This window comes from Peromyscus leucopus, chromosome 6 (genome assembly GCF_004664715.2).
Source record: "Peromyscus leucopus breed LL Stock chromosome 6, UCI_PerLeu_2.1, whole genome shotgun sequence".
In the NCBI taxonomy this organism is placed as follows: domain Eukaryota; kingdom Metazoa; phylum Chordata; class Mammalia; order Rodentia; family Cricetidae; genus Peromyscus; species Peromyscus leucopus.
Genome location: NC_051068.1, coordinates 88,032,895 through 88,047,652, shown reverse-complemented (window position 1 = coordinate 88,047,652; position 14,758 = coordinate 88,032,895). Strand labels below are relative to the sequence as shown.

Here is a 14,758-nt window from a genome sequence, read left to right as displayed (position 1 = left end):
ACAACTAGAACTACACCTTAAAAACTGATTTTGCGCCAGGCGGTGGTGGTGCACGTCTTTAATTGGAGTACTTGAGAGGCAGAGACAGGTGGATCTCTGTGAGTTCGAGGCCAGCCTGGTCTACAGAGTAAGATCTAGGACAGGCACCAACACTACACAGAGAAACCCTGTCTTGAAAAACAGAAAAACAAAACAAAACAAAAACAACTGATTTTTGTCCTGAATATCACTACCAACAATCGACAATGGAAGTACATTGATCTACATATATATATATATATATATATAAGCACATGGTGATCAAAATATATTATTTCTTTTCTCCCAGTTTTCCAAGTAGTAAGATTACAAGAACACTACTTCACAAAATTTCTACATATTACAATAAAATTAAAAACTAACTTGAAACAATGAAACCCTCCATCTGATGTAAAAAGTTGAGGACATTTATTATTCAGATGTTGGTAAAAAAGATTACCAATCCTTTTACCAGTGCTACTGGAGCTTATTCATAAGTCTGATGGCACAAGTTCTCAGAACTAAACATGTACAAATAATTATATTCAATTTATAATATTTTAAGGAAGATAGTTTTTAAAAGTATGAAATTATTGTTCCCTTATACACTTTATGTTTCTCTTATGCATGCTGTTTTATGAAAGGCATATTTCTTAACTTTTGGAGGTATATAATACCTTTCATTACATAAAAGGTATCAAAAACTAAAAAATATAAAACCACAAATCTTCCACTTTAGAATTAATCTTTGATTAATTACAGAGTCCCGGAGAATGCACTAAATATGCTTTAGTATGATACACTAACACAAACAATAACACCGACCTTGTCTCCATCCTCACCAGGAGAGCCAGCCGGCCCAGCAGGCCCTGGGAGACCCACAGGGCCTTGGACTCCATCTCTACCTGCAGGGCCTTGAGGACCCTTCTCTCCCTGCATTAAAATAAAATATATCATTAAATTGCTGCAAGAAATCCATAAAGTTTTACATGGTTTAAAACTAATACATGCATACATAAAATACACACACACACACACACACACACACACACACACACACACACACCCCTACATATCCCAGTAATTATGATTGGAAAAGAACTTGTTTAATCTTTCTGGGAAACAGATTGCAACCTGTTAGCAGCAAACAGAAACAATGAAGTACACTTGGTAGATAATTAATAATACCAACAAAACTTATATCACCTTTAATAATTTGTAAGTCTCTGGCTACACTCTATAAAATTTATTAAACACAAGTGACAAAATAAATACTTTTAAAAAATATTTTCTCCAAACAAATGTTGGCAAATCAGGTGGTACTGTCTCTCTGAGCCCATACCTAGCCTTCCCAGAACTATTGGGGTAGCTGTTCAGCAGATGTTAGACTTAAGCATACATAAAATTTTATGATATGTTTTATATGCAATGGGTTCCCCCATTTTTACAGGTGTTTTGTGGATTCTATGAGTTTGGATATTTTAATTCATGTCTGCTTTCCCTGATGCCAAATAGCCTTTGTGTTGGGTTTCTCTTTCTCTCCAGTTCTGTTTGTGCCTCTCTGGCAAGAACATCACTTTTCTACTTGTAAATTTATGTACAATAAAAGATAGAGCCTTGCTGAAGAAAACAACTTCTACTGCTATAAAAAATATGCTTTCTGGCTTGAAAATAATGTATTTTCTCATACTAGAATTCCCATAGGTTTTGTTGGAGACAACGTTCTAGATTGTTATCAGCGGTTTTTCTCTTGTTGCATAAACTGAGAAGCTACAAGGGATTGATGGTTTTCCCTTTCCATCACCCACTTACCTCACAGTCTCCTAACCCTTTATGCTGATGTATGTTTATGTGTTTCGTCTCAAGTTATCTCCTTAAAACAATATTTTATTAGTGTTAGGTGTCAAATCTAGGGCCACATGACTGCTAGGAAGTCGACTTACCACCAGGCTACCCTTTGATCATCTCCAAATGTACTTCCTAAAAGCACTTCCAGTATATCTTCCTCTTCATTGAAAGTTCTTGTCAAATATTAGTGTCCTTTCTCTGAGCGACTGAAATAACTTGCTGCCTTCACAAACTCATGTCTTTTTCTTCCTCCCACATCATTTCACCATTACAACAAAAGAGCCGGTCAGGTCATGTAATCTACATCATTACGTAAATGTATTTGCACATCATTCCTCAGAGCGAGCACTTACCTAGCTGTCCTGGCTTGACCAAAGTTAGATTTATCTAGGGGAAGGCTTTGGGCATGACTATGGGGGATTGTCTTGATTACATTAATTGAGACAGAAAGACTTGCCCACCATGGTTGACACTATTCCTGGACTGGTGCATTCTAGACTGTTATAAGTGGAGAATGGTTAACTAAGCAGTAAGTACACCATCATCCTTTGCCCTTGGCCTTTATTAGAGGTGTAAACTGATCAGCTATTTCAAGCTCTTGCTGCCTTGATTTCCCTTCTATGATTCTTGGTACCTTGAACGTTGAGTTCAAATAAACTCTTTCTCCTAGAAGTTGCTTGTAACAGGGTATTTTATAAGAAAAGAAATGAAGACACTACCTTGACCTAGTTCCTACTAGGATCCAATGACATCTAGTAGCAAGAAGAATAAAGTAGCTTTGCTACAAATGTAACTTTTCTTACTGCTTTTTTTTTTTTTGCTAAATTTATACAATTCAACTTTTACCACAACTCCTCGAATGCATCTTTCATCACTCAAAAGCTCCCATATGTTATTTTCTGGTCATTGTTTCATCTATTTTTATCACTGTTCTGGTTCACTATTGTGACTGTTGTGCCAGTCATGGTTATTTACTGAAGGCATCACAACTCTATATGATGCTTGAGAACTGTAACTCTACATGATCCTCAAACTCCTATGACTATCTTATTTTCAGATATGGGAAAATAGGCTCTGAAATGAAGAACTTAACCGTCATCATGAACTCAATAGATGAGAGAGCCGAGCTCTTAACTCAGTTCTGAGTAGAAGTCAGCAGCCTATTCAACTTCAGTGTTCTTAGTTCTCATTCATTGTTTTCTTTTTTTTTTTATTTTTTTAAGTAAATTTATTTTACAACATCATTTAGTTCAACATAATAGCCACAGATTCCCCTGTTCTCCCACTCTCGCCCCCCTCCCCCTCCCCCCATCCCACCCCCCATTCCCACCTCCTCCAGATCAAGGTCTCCCCGAGGACCGGGATCGACCTGGTAGACTCAGTCCAGCCAGGACCAGTCCCCCCCTCCCAGACCGAGCCAAGTGTCCCTGCATATGTCCCAGGATTCAAACAGCCAACTCATGCAACAAGCCCAGGACCCGGCACCAACACATGGCTGCCTCCCAAACAGATCAAGCCAAATGACTGTCTCACCCGTTCAGGGGGCCTGATGCAGTTAATATCTTCACTTCCCATTTATCTCATTTTTATTGAGAAATAAGCAAAGATATTCATGGTTTTCTAATAACGAGAGGGACTGCATCCAGTCCACCAGTACCTCTAGCTACTGCGTTCTTCTTTGAGCTCCACGCTTCCTCACACTCTCTTCTATGTGCTCATGGAGCTAACCATCCATACACAAACTTACTATCAGTAAGTGTCTATTTTCTCTCTTTTTGATGGAGTCTTCCACAACTCATGTCTATAATGATTCTCTATAGTTTGATTCTAGATCTCTGTTCTCTCTCAGCACTGCGTCACATGAGAGTAGAATGCTTTGGTTTTAAACCTATTATTTCTAATGGCACTTCAGACTTGCAATCTGGCGCTCATCATTCTAAAATCATACAAACACATGCTTGTATTATAGAAAATATTTAAAACTGATTTTCCTTGAAATTATTGACTCCTGTTGTTTAATTCACATTTAGTTAAAGCATTGATCTCACTTTGTTTCAGACTGATGCTTCTTCATCTCATGTTACTACAGCTGCACTATCAAAAGATACATAATTAACAGTTTATCTATAATCCAAGAAGGTGGCAGTCATATATGCAAATCGTGTTTTTTTTAATTTGTCACATAATCAAAATGTCTATCCCCAAATGATAAGTTGAAAGAGGTTTGGGGTAGGGGGTTTATCTCAGTGGTAGAGCACTTGCCTAGCAAGCGCAAGGCCCTGGGTTCAGTCCTCAGCTTCGGAAAATAAAATAAAAATAACAAAAGAAAAAAAAATAAATAGACTTATCTTCCCTTTCCAATCCCACCACCAAGAGATTCTAATTTGACTGATAGTTTGAAAATTATGTTTAGGCCATAATCAATCATTTTAAGTATTATGTACAGCTTTGGATTAGGTAAATGTATTATAAGCTTGACTTCCACATGATCTAGCATGTCTTTTATACTTCATGTAAACCTGTCTTTTGGTAACTACTTAATATTTTCAATTCAGGCCAAAATTTATATTTGGAATTTGGGAAACAGAAGGTGTTTTAGTAAAAATTTGGCCAACAGTTGCATGAAGTTTCACAAGACTTTTGCATGAATATCTGTGGGTGTTAACCCAACACTGCCAGAACTACATTCTGCTAATGTATGTAAGCTCACACCTTCCTTAAAAAACTACTTAATTCAGTATCTACCAGTTTGTTTTTCTCAATACTTTTAAGAACAAAAGATACAATAATATGAATATTTGCAGCTCTAGATGTGAAAAAAATGAGAGAGCCTAGCTAAACAAGGATTTCATGGTCCCGATAGCCATGATATATATATCACCAACTGTCAAACCTTGTGAGGCCTTAGTCTGCTTCTTAAATAGTTTTTCATCAGTCTCTCTAAATTAAATTTTAAAACAATTGGCAATGCTTTTTACTTTGGTATTTAATTTGGTATTTTACTTCCTAAACCAAAATATGTATTCAATTTAAACCATAGGATTGAATACACTATCATCACAGAAATTATATTTTCCATGTTCCAAAGTTCCTTTTATCTGTATTCATCCTTTATTGTACAAATTATGTATGGCCTGGATGTTTTAATTAGCTGGAATCAAAACATTGAGCCCATTTTTTCCTATCACTTAACAATGAACAATATAGTGTAAAAGATATGGCCTCAGAAAAATTCTCAGCAAAAATATGCAGTATGCCTTTGCTTCAAAGCATAACTTATATCCAACAGGGTCAATGTCTTATTCTAACTTTCTGATTAAATAACAAAGAAAAAATCAGTAGGACTATCAAGGTCTGAACATGTTCCTCAAAAATATGTTGAAAAGGTCATTGTCCATGCATTGATTACATGGTCAGGCCATATGAGAGATGATCATCCCATGAGCGCAAATAGAAATTATGGCATTAGAAATGGGTTGAGTTAATTGTTGCAGAAGTAAATAGATTTATAAGGGTTTTGCCCACTCTTAGACTTTCATTGTCCTAGGATAGAACAACATAAGGTCTTCCTGAAACGAAGACCCTTCATTTTGGATTTCTCAGCCTAACACCATGGATCAGGATATTACTGTTCATTCTTAATTATGCAGTGTAGTATTCTATCACAGGATTGAAAAGGACTTTAGTACTCTATCATAGGACTTGAATATCAGAACAGGGTAATGAAAGGAAATGGACAATGAGTATAATCCCATTACTGGAGCTGAAGACAATAACTGAAGGACAATGATATTTGAATTACAAGTTTAAACTCAATTGTGTATCTCACAGCTTACAAGAAAAAAATGTTAAGTTATATTTTATGTGCATCATAGCACTTTTTAGGCTACACTAATTTAATTAATTTGTGTGTTCATCTTAGAGGATGCTTTATAAAATTCAATATGAATGAATCAATACCAGAAACAAGAGGAAAACCTAATAAACAGAATAAAGTCCACAACAATTGAGATACACAAATTTTAAGTCAAATAATTATGACATGAAATAATCACATTTCCTATTTTGCCAAAAAAAGAGCAAAACTCAAATTATATGAGAATCTCAAGTGCATCCTGTGGTATCTATGAACCATGTAAACGTCTGAGATGGAAGGTGTGTTTTGAAAGATGTAAAAATTTTTAACATTTCTCTAGTATAAAGCAGTGAAGTATATAACGTTTAATCAAAACTCCCATTTTACTTTTTAAATGAGAAAAATTAGAAGCCTTTTACTTTAATAACATTCCACTCCCTCACAGATTTCAGGGCTTCATAACTTGTGGGAAAATGCCATCTCATTTAATTGAATTTCAAAGGTTCTCTATTGTGAGAACACAAGGAGTCGTCTTCATATGCCAGGCACATATGCAGGGAGAATGCAGTGGAGTATGAAGAGCTAATATTCTCGATAAAAAGTAATCATGTGTGCAGGTTGGCAGCATCATATATTTCCCTCAACATTACTTACAGGAGCACCTTTTTCTCCAGCTGGACCAGGAGGGCCCTGGGGGCCTGGACGTCCTGGCAAACCAATTGGGCCTGCTGTGCCTGCAGAGCCTCGCTCTCCCGGAGAGCCCTAGAACAAGAGAATGAGGATATCTTGTCATAATAGTTAAAACGGATACTTCCATATGAATCACTTTTTCAACAATGAAAATGTAATCTAGTAAAATACTGTCAAGCTAAATGTGAGGGCATTTTAATAACTCAAGACATAGTTATACCTACCACTTGAGGGATGAAATGCTAATTCCAGTACCAAGTGCAGATGTTGATATTAAGAAACTTTGATGAAATGGAAGATACCCTAAAGTTCTCACTTTTGAGATAGGAGCTTTGAAAATCTGTCTTTACGCAATGCTGGATGAATACGTATACAGTGTTGAACCTTGCATCGTTTTCTTCTTGTATCATAAAGGATCAACATATCCTTCCCTACACTGTTTACTGCCTGAAGTGCTTTCTAGACTTCACATTAAAGTTCCCAAATACATGTTTTTTTAAATCCAAAAGTTGAGCTCACAAGTTCTCAAATATACACCATACAATAAAGTATGCTGTTAGCACAGACTTCGGAATTTTTGCTCAGAACCTGCAAATTTATCTTGGTCCTCTACTGACCACTGGCCTCATTAACAAAATGAGACAATTCACAACTGGTAAGTTTGTACAATTGATTTTGAAAAAAGACAACTTACGTACATTAATTAATTTGCTGTAAAATACACTGTAAATATTTTAAACACAATCTTAAAGAGACTATATTTATCTGAGGTAACAATTTAATAAAATATTAAGTGTAGAAAATGTGAAACATGCATATACTAAATTAAGCACAGCTCAAGTAAAATCTAGTTACAATATCCAATACTCTGCAGTCTTTGGGTTAGATTCCTAGATGGATCATTATGCTATAAATTACCATGTTATTTTAAGATAAAGATGGATCAAAGAAATATGAATTTTAGTATCTTTCCTTAAGTTAACATATACATATAAATAACATTTCAAAACACCTAATAGTGGTTATTAACAAAACATATATAGTATATTAATAGTAACTGACTGACATAATAATTTCCATATATTGGTAATCTTATTATTAAGCAAATACAGTTTATCTAAATTGTTCTAATTTATATTTTCATTAGCTAAGGAATTAACTATACTAGATGAACAACAGTAGCACCATCACGAATTTATAATTACATAGTGCCTCACCATTTACTAATTGGTCATTTTTTCAATTTTCATTTTGGTTTCAAAAAATTCCAAGACTATCATTTTTTTTTTTTAAATGAGGGGCACTAACCTTGGAACCTCCTTCACCACTCTCTCTGAGAAACTTCTTATTATTCTCTGAGGACATCAATGCTTCACTTCCCAGGCTACCCGCCCCGGGATTCTTAGAATTTAATACCTACTCAATTTCCCTAAGGTATGCACTGATTGCAGATGATAGATATGTGTGTTCCTTAAATTTCTCAATGTTAATTTGTTAAAATTCTTCTGTAACAGAGTACTTCTCATCCATGTATTTTATTTGTAGTCATTAAATTAAAAAGATTAAAAATTGATGTAAATGAAGAAAAAGTACCATGAAAATGTGATATCTTTTTCTCTTCTTTATTTTATGAGTAAATGAAGCATTTGATTTATTTTTTATAACTGTGAGATATCAAAATTAAGGGAAAGAATTTTGAAGAATTTTGTCAAATTTTAACTGGATTTAAACAAAAACACATTCATGAGCTAGAATTACATGAAAAAAATCACATAAAATGTTTGTCATACTGCAAAGTAACCAAGGAAGAACTGTGTGAATATTACCTGCTTATTAGTTAAGTGTTAGAAATCATAAATATAAGAACACAACTGCAATAAAAAAATTGCACTTAGTATTTTGTAAAATATATGTATGTGTGTATGCATGTGTATATATTGCACATCCTTATGTCTCTATTTCTTTCTCTCCCTCTATATATATATGTATATAATGTATATATGTATATATACATACACTATATATACAGGATATGTATATATACATACAGTATATATACAGGGTATGTATGTATACATACAAACATACACACACATTATATATATATATATATATATATATATATACACACACACACAAATAAAATACATGGTTATGGAAATGTCAACATAATTTATTAATGATGTGCATTTGTGTCTTTTTGAGTTATGTGGAACATTGGTCTTAGTTAAAACCTGAGTCACTCAAGTGCCATCAATAGCAATTTGCTGAACATTAATTGAATATTTATTTTCTCTAAAAGTTTTGGTCATAAAACCTGAAGACATATGTGTCACACTAATTGATGTATCATTATTGACATGTGACTCATGGCTTTTATTTTGGAAAAAAAACGTGTTTGTTGAAAGTATACTCTGCTTAATATTTAAAATTAAACTAAATATTTTATATAAACATTTTAATATGTTTTAAGCAGAGATGGAATGCTGCTCTTTTGAATCTAAGGAAGTGTACAGAGTGTGTAGATATTATATGTTATTATTAAAAAGGAAACTATTTTCCTTTCTGCCTTAAAGCATTTCGAAGATTAAATTTCAGATTATCATCTTGCTTTTGGAAGCTGCATTAAAATTAATAACAAAATATATTACTTTTCTGTAGTTAAAATATTTCTCATGATCTTGTCAGATTTCATCAGCATTAAGACAAATGATGGGAAGGCAAAGAGGCTTGTCAGTGTATACCTGTGCCCTAGGGTACAGCGGCAATTCCCTCTTTTTACTTGTTAATACAGAAATTCCATAAACCTGTATATCTGTAATAATGGAATGCTCAGCACTGATTTTATTTTATCCATTAATAAATGTAAAATGAAAATCTCTGATGGTGCCTGTTGATTAAACAAATGATGTAGAGTGAAGTTGAGAATCTTAAGTCTTCGACCAGCTTTGAACAAACAAAACTTTCCAGTCCTTCAGTCACAACTGAACCACTGGTAAGGCAATCTCTTTCTTTTCTTTGAGTTTCAGCTCAATTTTAGAAGAATTTTTTATGCATTTAGCATAAATAAATTTGGATTCTGTGCTCATGTAATACATTCTAGGAAAACTATGTAATATAATAGTTCCTACCACTGGGAAACTCATTTACATGCTTAATATCTTCATAAAACTTTGGTATCTAAACTGATTAAAAGAAAATTTGAATTTGTGTATAGTAAATATAATTACTTTTGTGTAGTAAATAAAATTATTATATTGACAGTTATGTATAAAATAGACATATAGATTAAAATGAGAAATTGATAGTGCTCACAAAGGCAGGGATTTCCACTCATTTTTTCCAATGACAAAGCACTTGTGGTAGTTACTGGCACAAGGCATTTCATAAATAAATGTTTGTTAGTGTGAGCCTTCTCTTTCCAGCCCTGGAACCAATAGTTCTGATCTTGACCAAATTCTCTATGGCTCATTTTTTTCATCAATAAAATATGAATGGAAATAGACTCTGATTAGTTTCTTGAAATGTTTAGTATTGTGATGTACCTAAAGATAAAATATGAAAACAATGAATTGATTTTCGATAATTATGCCTAGGTATGTCTATGCTTAAAAGACACACATAAACTTTAGTAGTTATGAAACTGAAAGTGAGTAAGAGACATCCAAGATTAAGAGGGTCTATTGTGCCACTAAGTTTACATTGTTAGATAGGCACAGATTATTCCATATAGCATTATGGTGTCCTTGTGTCCTGACCAGCAATGGCAGTATATCAGAAATGCTAAACTGGAAAGAACATGCTGAAAACCTAAAAAAAAACCACTAAACTATCGTTTTTGTAATTTTTGAGTCAGAAAGCAAAGGTTCACAAAGGTGGTTTCTCTTTCCTTATTCCTACAAACAGTGTTCCATACTAAAAACATTTTCTTATGCTACTAAATGTAAAAAGAGAATATGCTTTCCACATTGTGAGGATTAAACCTTCTATTCAGTTTCTTTCTTTAATGCTATCTTTCCCCACTTCTGCAACCCATCCCCTTAAATGTCGCAACATCTCCCTAAAATCCTTTAATGCTAACTAAATAGGAAGCTATGGCATTAGTGTTCAGTTTGGGGCCAGTGAGTGTAGAGAAACAGGGCTGTTTCTCTAACCATTGCACAAATGAGGACAGTAAAAAACATATATTATCAGTTTCTTTCATTATTCATTTCATATTCTAGGGAAATTCTGTAAAGCTATGAAAGCAGAAAACAGACAAAACATCTCATTAGCATTCAGTGTAAATGGAGCTCACTGAGGAAAAACAGAAACACAAGCAAGTTCTTGTGTTACAAAGCTATGTAGAAAACAAAAATGTGTATTTCCATATTTTTAAGGCCAAGGTGACCTTCATTTCAATACTGTGAAGGGAAGTCATTACACTCTCCTAATGATATACTTTAAATCATACAAAATAAAAGTCCAGATGGAGCATCAAGCATTGCTAGAATTTGAAGTGTAAACTCTGATGATCATCTCCACGTTTTGTACTAGTGCTGCAATAGTTTGTCATTGGTCCTGGCCAACAGCTTGTTCTTGAGAAGCAGGACACAAGAATCAAGAGTCATCAGTACAATCATTCCAAAATCTCAATTTCGCCTTCTGAAAAATGAGCAAAATACAATGGAAAGAGACCTCTCAGGAATAAAAGGTAGAGAAGGGAGAAGAAAAAGGAACTATGACAAAAAAAACCATGGAAGCTATTGAATAAATGACATGAAGAAATAACTCACAAAGGAGGGAATAGAATCTGAAGACTTAGTAACTACAGTGCTATTGATAGTGACGGGGTAAAGAGCACATTGTAAGTGTGTAAAATGTTGGACATAATTTGGGAAATTTGGGTCTCCTTCCTCTTATATGCTTTCTCCATATAAAGAAAGTTCCACCAGAGTCAGAACAACAAAACAGCAACAAGCCCATCAGTCAGTAAATAAAATAATATATAATTATTAAGTTAATTAAAAATACAGAGGGAAGGCTTTTGACAATATTCATGCTTCATTTAGTTAAATCCTAGTTTTGGAGGTTTTATTTTTAAATTTTTTTATGTGTGTGGTGTGGGTTTGTGCAAGCGAATTCAACAATGACTTCAGAGGCCACAAAAAAAAGTGGTGGATGGCAAAAGATTTATGAGATCTGAAGAGAAACCAGAGCATGGATAGACAGGAAGTAATTCGAATTTGGAAGCTGCAAAGTTGATGAGGTAAGGTTGGCTGGTGGCTTTCCCTATTTCCCTGAGCTAAGGCTTTCACCCTTATATTTGGCTGGGTGGTTTTATACAGTAAAACCATTTTAGAAATTCGTCTACACAGATACATAGGGAGAGACATAGAAAGAGATGGAGAGAGAGTGAGACTGAGAAAGAACAAAATAAAAAAGTGGTGGATGCCCTGGAGTTAAAGGTTAAAGGCTGGTAAATTAAAATTGTTTAATACTGTTGAAAATCATAGTGATTTGAGTAACATGAGGGTGTCAAAACATCATATGGCAGAAATTAAGGGGCAATAAGGATAATGACCTGGATAGCCCATTGTTATTAGGATAACATAAAGAACACGATTTGTCAACCATGATTAGTAAGTTGATTTTGAAGGCAGTATGGGCCTACAAGTGTGGTTCAATCAGATCATGGCATAGTTAGAGAAGTGTTTATACTGAAATTCTACTCCCAGTGACAAAAGGACTGTTAGAGGAGGGGCAGCACAATGAACGGAGTCAAGGAGAAGCGTTACCATATTGTTAGGAAGAGAACAAAGGGACTAAACAGAGGACATGGTAGCAGAAATGACGATGAAGTCATAAGCAAAGGACTATAAAGTGGTTAGCATGGCTCCAGTCTGCACTGGATAGAAGTTGTGAAGAGAGCTAAGAAAATGTTCAGTTCTATAAGCGGGGAAGAGGATCAAATGAGAAAAGGCCTCTAAATATGGCATTTTGTATGCTATAGTAATATTTCAGGGCATTGCTGAGAACAGAGGTGGCATGAAACGCAGGAGGGACATACTCTGTTTCTCAGCCGAGTTTATACGGAATTCAGGAATAAATGTGAAGCCAAACCCTGATGCTTGCTCATTGCCAATTAATCATGTTACAGAAATGTGTGACAATCACTACAAGCATGGAAATGACATTATTTTTCATTCTTATTTGATATTTTTATATCACAAAAAAATTCAAGTCTCATCAAGTACTTAATTCAGACAGAACATGTATATGAAATTGAAGCTTAATTTATGACTAATTATTAAATGAGAGGCTGAATAAGAAAACAAATTCAAACCACAACCTTTCCAGGTTTTTTTCTATTCATGACATTATTGTCCTTACAATTATGATTTATTTCATTGAGAAAAGTGAGAGGTAAGAAAGTTCCATATCTCCTGCCAGAGCAAATCTTTCCAACCTCCTAAACCCTCATGCTTCTGCACTCATTAGTGCCTGCAATTAGCAGAAACCCGGCATTGAGTGCTTTGATTGACACATGTTTATTTTCTCTTCCACACACTGTGGGATCACAGCATGAGAGTAATAACAGGAGAGCTGTAATTTGCAACTATGGATAGCATGGCTATCTATTATCATCGTACTTACAACTGGACCCTGTGGGCCCTGGGGACCTTCTCCTCCTTTCAGTCCAGGTGCGCCCTGATAAAAGTGAAAAGAAAAAAAAAAGCAATTGAATACATATAAAGTGACTATTAATAGGCACTGTGTGACTGACAAAATGGAGATGACAGGAAGTGTTTTCTGAAGGCAACACATGCAGGAATATACATGTATATTAAGATAATGAAATGCATAGATTCATATATAGCTCCTTATTTACTCGTGACTCTGAGTAAAAATTTCATCCATGTGCTCTACTTATATGTTGAGCATACCTGGGCTCCAGGAAGGCCTCTTTCACCTGGGAAACCACGTATTCCTGCTGGTCCATCTTTCCCTGAGATACCTTGAGGACCTGGGTCACCCTGAGAGACAGAATACATACCATTAGCAAAATAATTTCTACACAGTTTCTATGAACAAAATGGTGAGTGTCTCTCATCTCACCCTTATTTAAAGACAATATGCATCATTTAATTAAAGGGTTGTCATTAGGGGTGTCATACATATTAAAATACTGATACCCAGATGTAAGGGTATTATACAAACTGGTGATATTGATATTATGGTCAATGAAATGATTCTTGGGCTATTATTCAGTAATGTCTTGAAATACAGTAACCTTACTAAATATCTCCATGGCAAATTGTTCTGACATTGAGTAATATGGAAACGCATAATACACATGTATAGTGGATGAGGAGTACAAAGAGGTTTGGAGTAAGCGGATGCCCTTGATCTTGTTGTACCTTTGCACCTTCTTTCCCTGCAGCACCAGGAAGTCCTTGCTCACCAGGAGGACCAGGAGGTCCAGGATGCCCACGTTCACCAATTGGACCTGTCTCACCAGTCGGTCCCTGAATCAGACAAGTAAAGCCATATTAGAATGTCCTGTCATGTTTGCCAAAACAATAGCAAGCAAACTCAAAGATTACTGTCCTTCACAGGATTATTTTCCTTTATTTTCATGATGCATAACAAAACACTTCCTAGAACTTAATGAAAGTAGTATATGCAACAAGTGTTGAGAAGCTTATGGCAGTGTTGGTGAGAATAGCCACAAGTGCCAGGGAACTGTATGAATTATGCAAGGAGAATTTCCTTGCTCAAAACTAGAACTGCTTGAGAGGGAAGCTAGACCAACTACTCTTTAAGACTTTGTGTTATAAATGATAGTTTCACCTCATTCCTCTCTTTATACAAGGTGTCAAGTCTGCTTTACAATATTGAGACACTGATGCCACTCTGGTGGTACTCAAGGAGTCACTCACTGCTTTGATAATAAATCAAAGTCTCTTGGACCCCAAACAAATGAGCAGGTTTTTTTTTTTTTCCATTTCCATGACCCAGGAACTCCCATACAAACAGTTAATTGATATTCACTTGACAAAGTCTGAGGAATAAAGCTAAGGGGTCCCAGAGTTCAGTCCTTAAGTTTGTACTGGAAACTGTACTAAAAAACCAGCTGCCTGAAGGGATAGCAAATGCTGAGGGGAAATGCCAGGTTCTCTATGTGCCCCTCTGTGGGTGCTGTTTGAAAGGCTGGAGTATGATAAGCCTCCAGTGTAAAAAGGGAATGGTGACCTGTTGCTCTACACTGCCACAGCAGAATGAACGATTTAAGTTAAACACATATACTGAGAACAATCAGCATCCGAGACTCTTTGAAAGTGGAACACATTACTGCAGTTGCTT

The 14,758-nt window shown here is 35.1% G+C and overlaps 1 protein-coding gene across 8 annotated transcripts in view; it reads right to left on the bottom strand.

The window, feature by feature from the left end:
* The window catches only part of Col11a1 (collagen type XI alpha 1 chain), a 195,790-nt gene that overhangs the window by 52,584 nt on the left and 128,448 nt on the right, over positions 1–14,758 (bottom strand). For all 8 annotated transcript variants that reach the window (XM_037207025.1, XM_037207028.1, XM_028895363.2 and 5 more), the window contains 5 exons: positions 13,813–13,920; positions 13,339–13,428; positions 13,049–13,102; positions 6,377–6,484; positions 844–951 (listed from right to left, as the gene is read on the bottom strand). In XM_037207025.1, the coding sequence (XP_037062920.1) occupies positions 844–951; positions 6,377–6,484; positions 13,049–13,102; positions 13,339–13,428; positions 13,813–13,920 (468 nt within the window). The remainder of the gene's footprint in view (positions 1–843; positions 952–6,376; positions 6,485–13,048; positions 13,103–13,338; positions 13,429–13,812; positions 13,921–14,758) is intronic.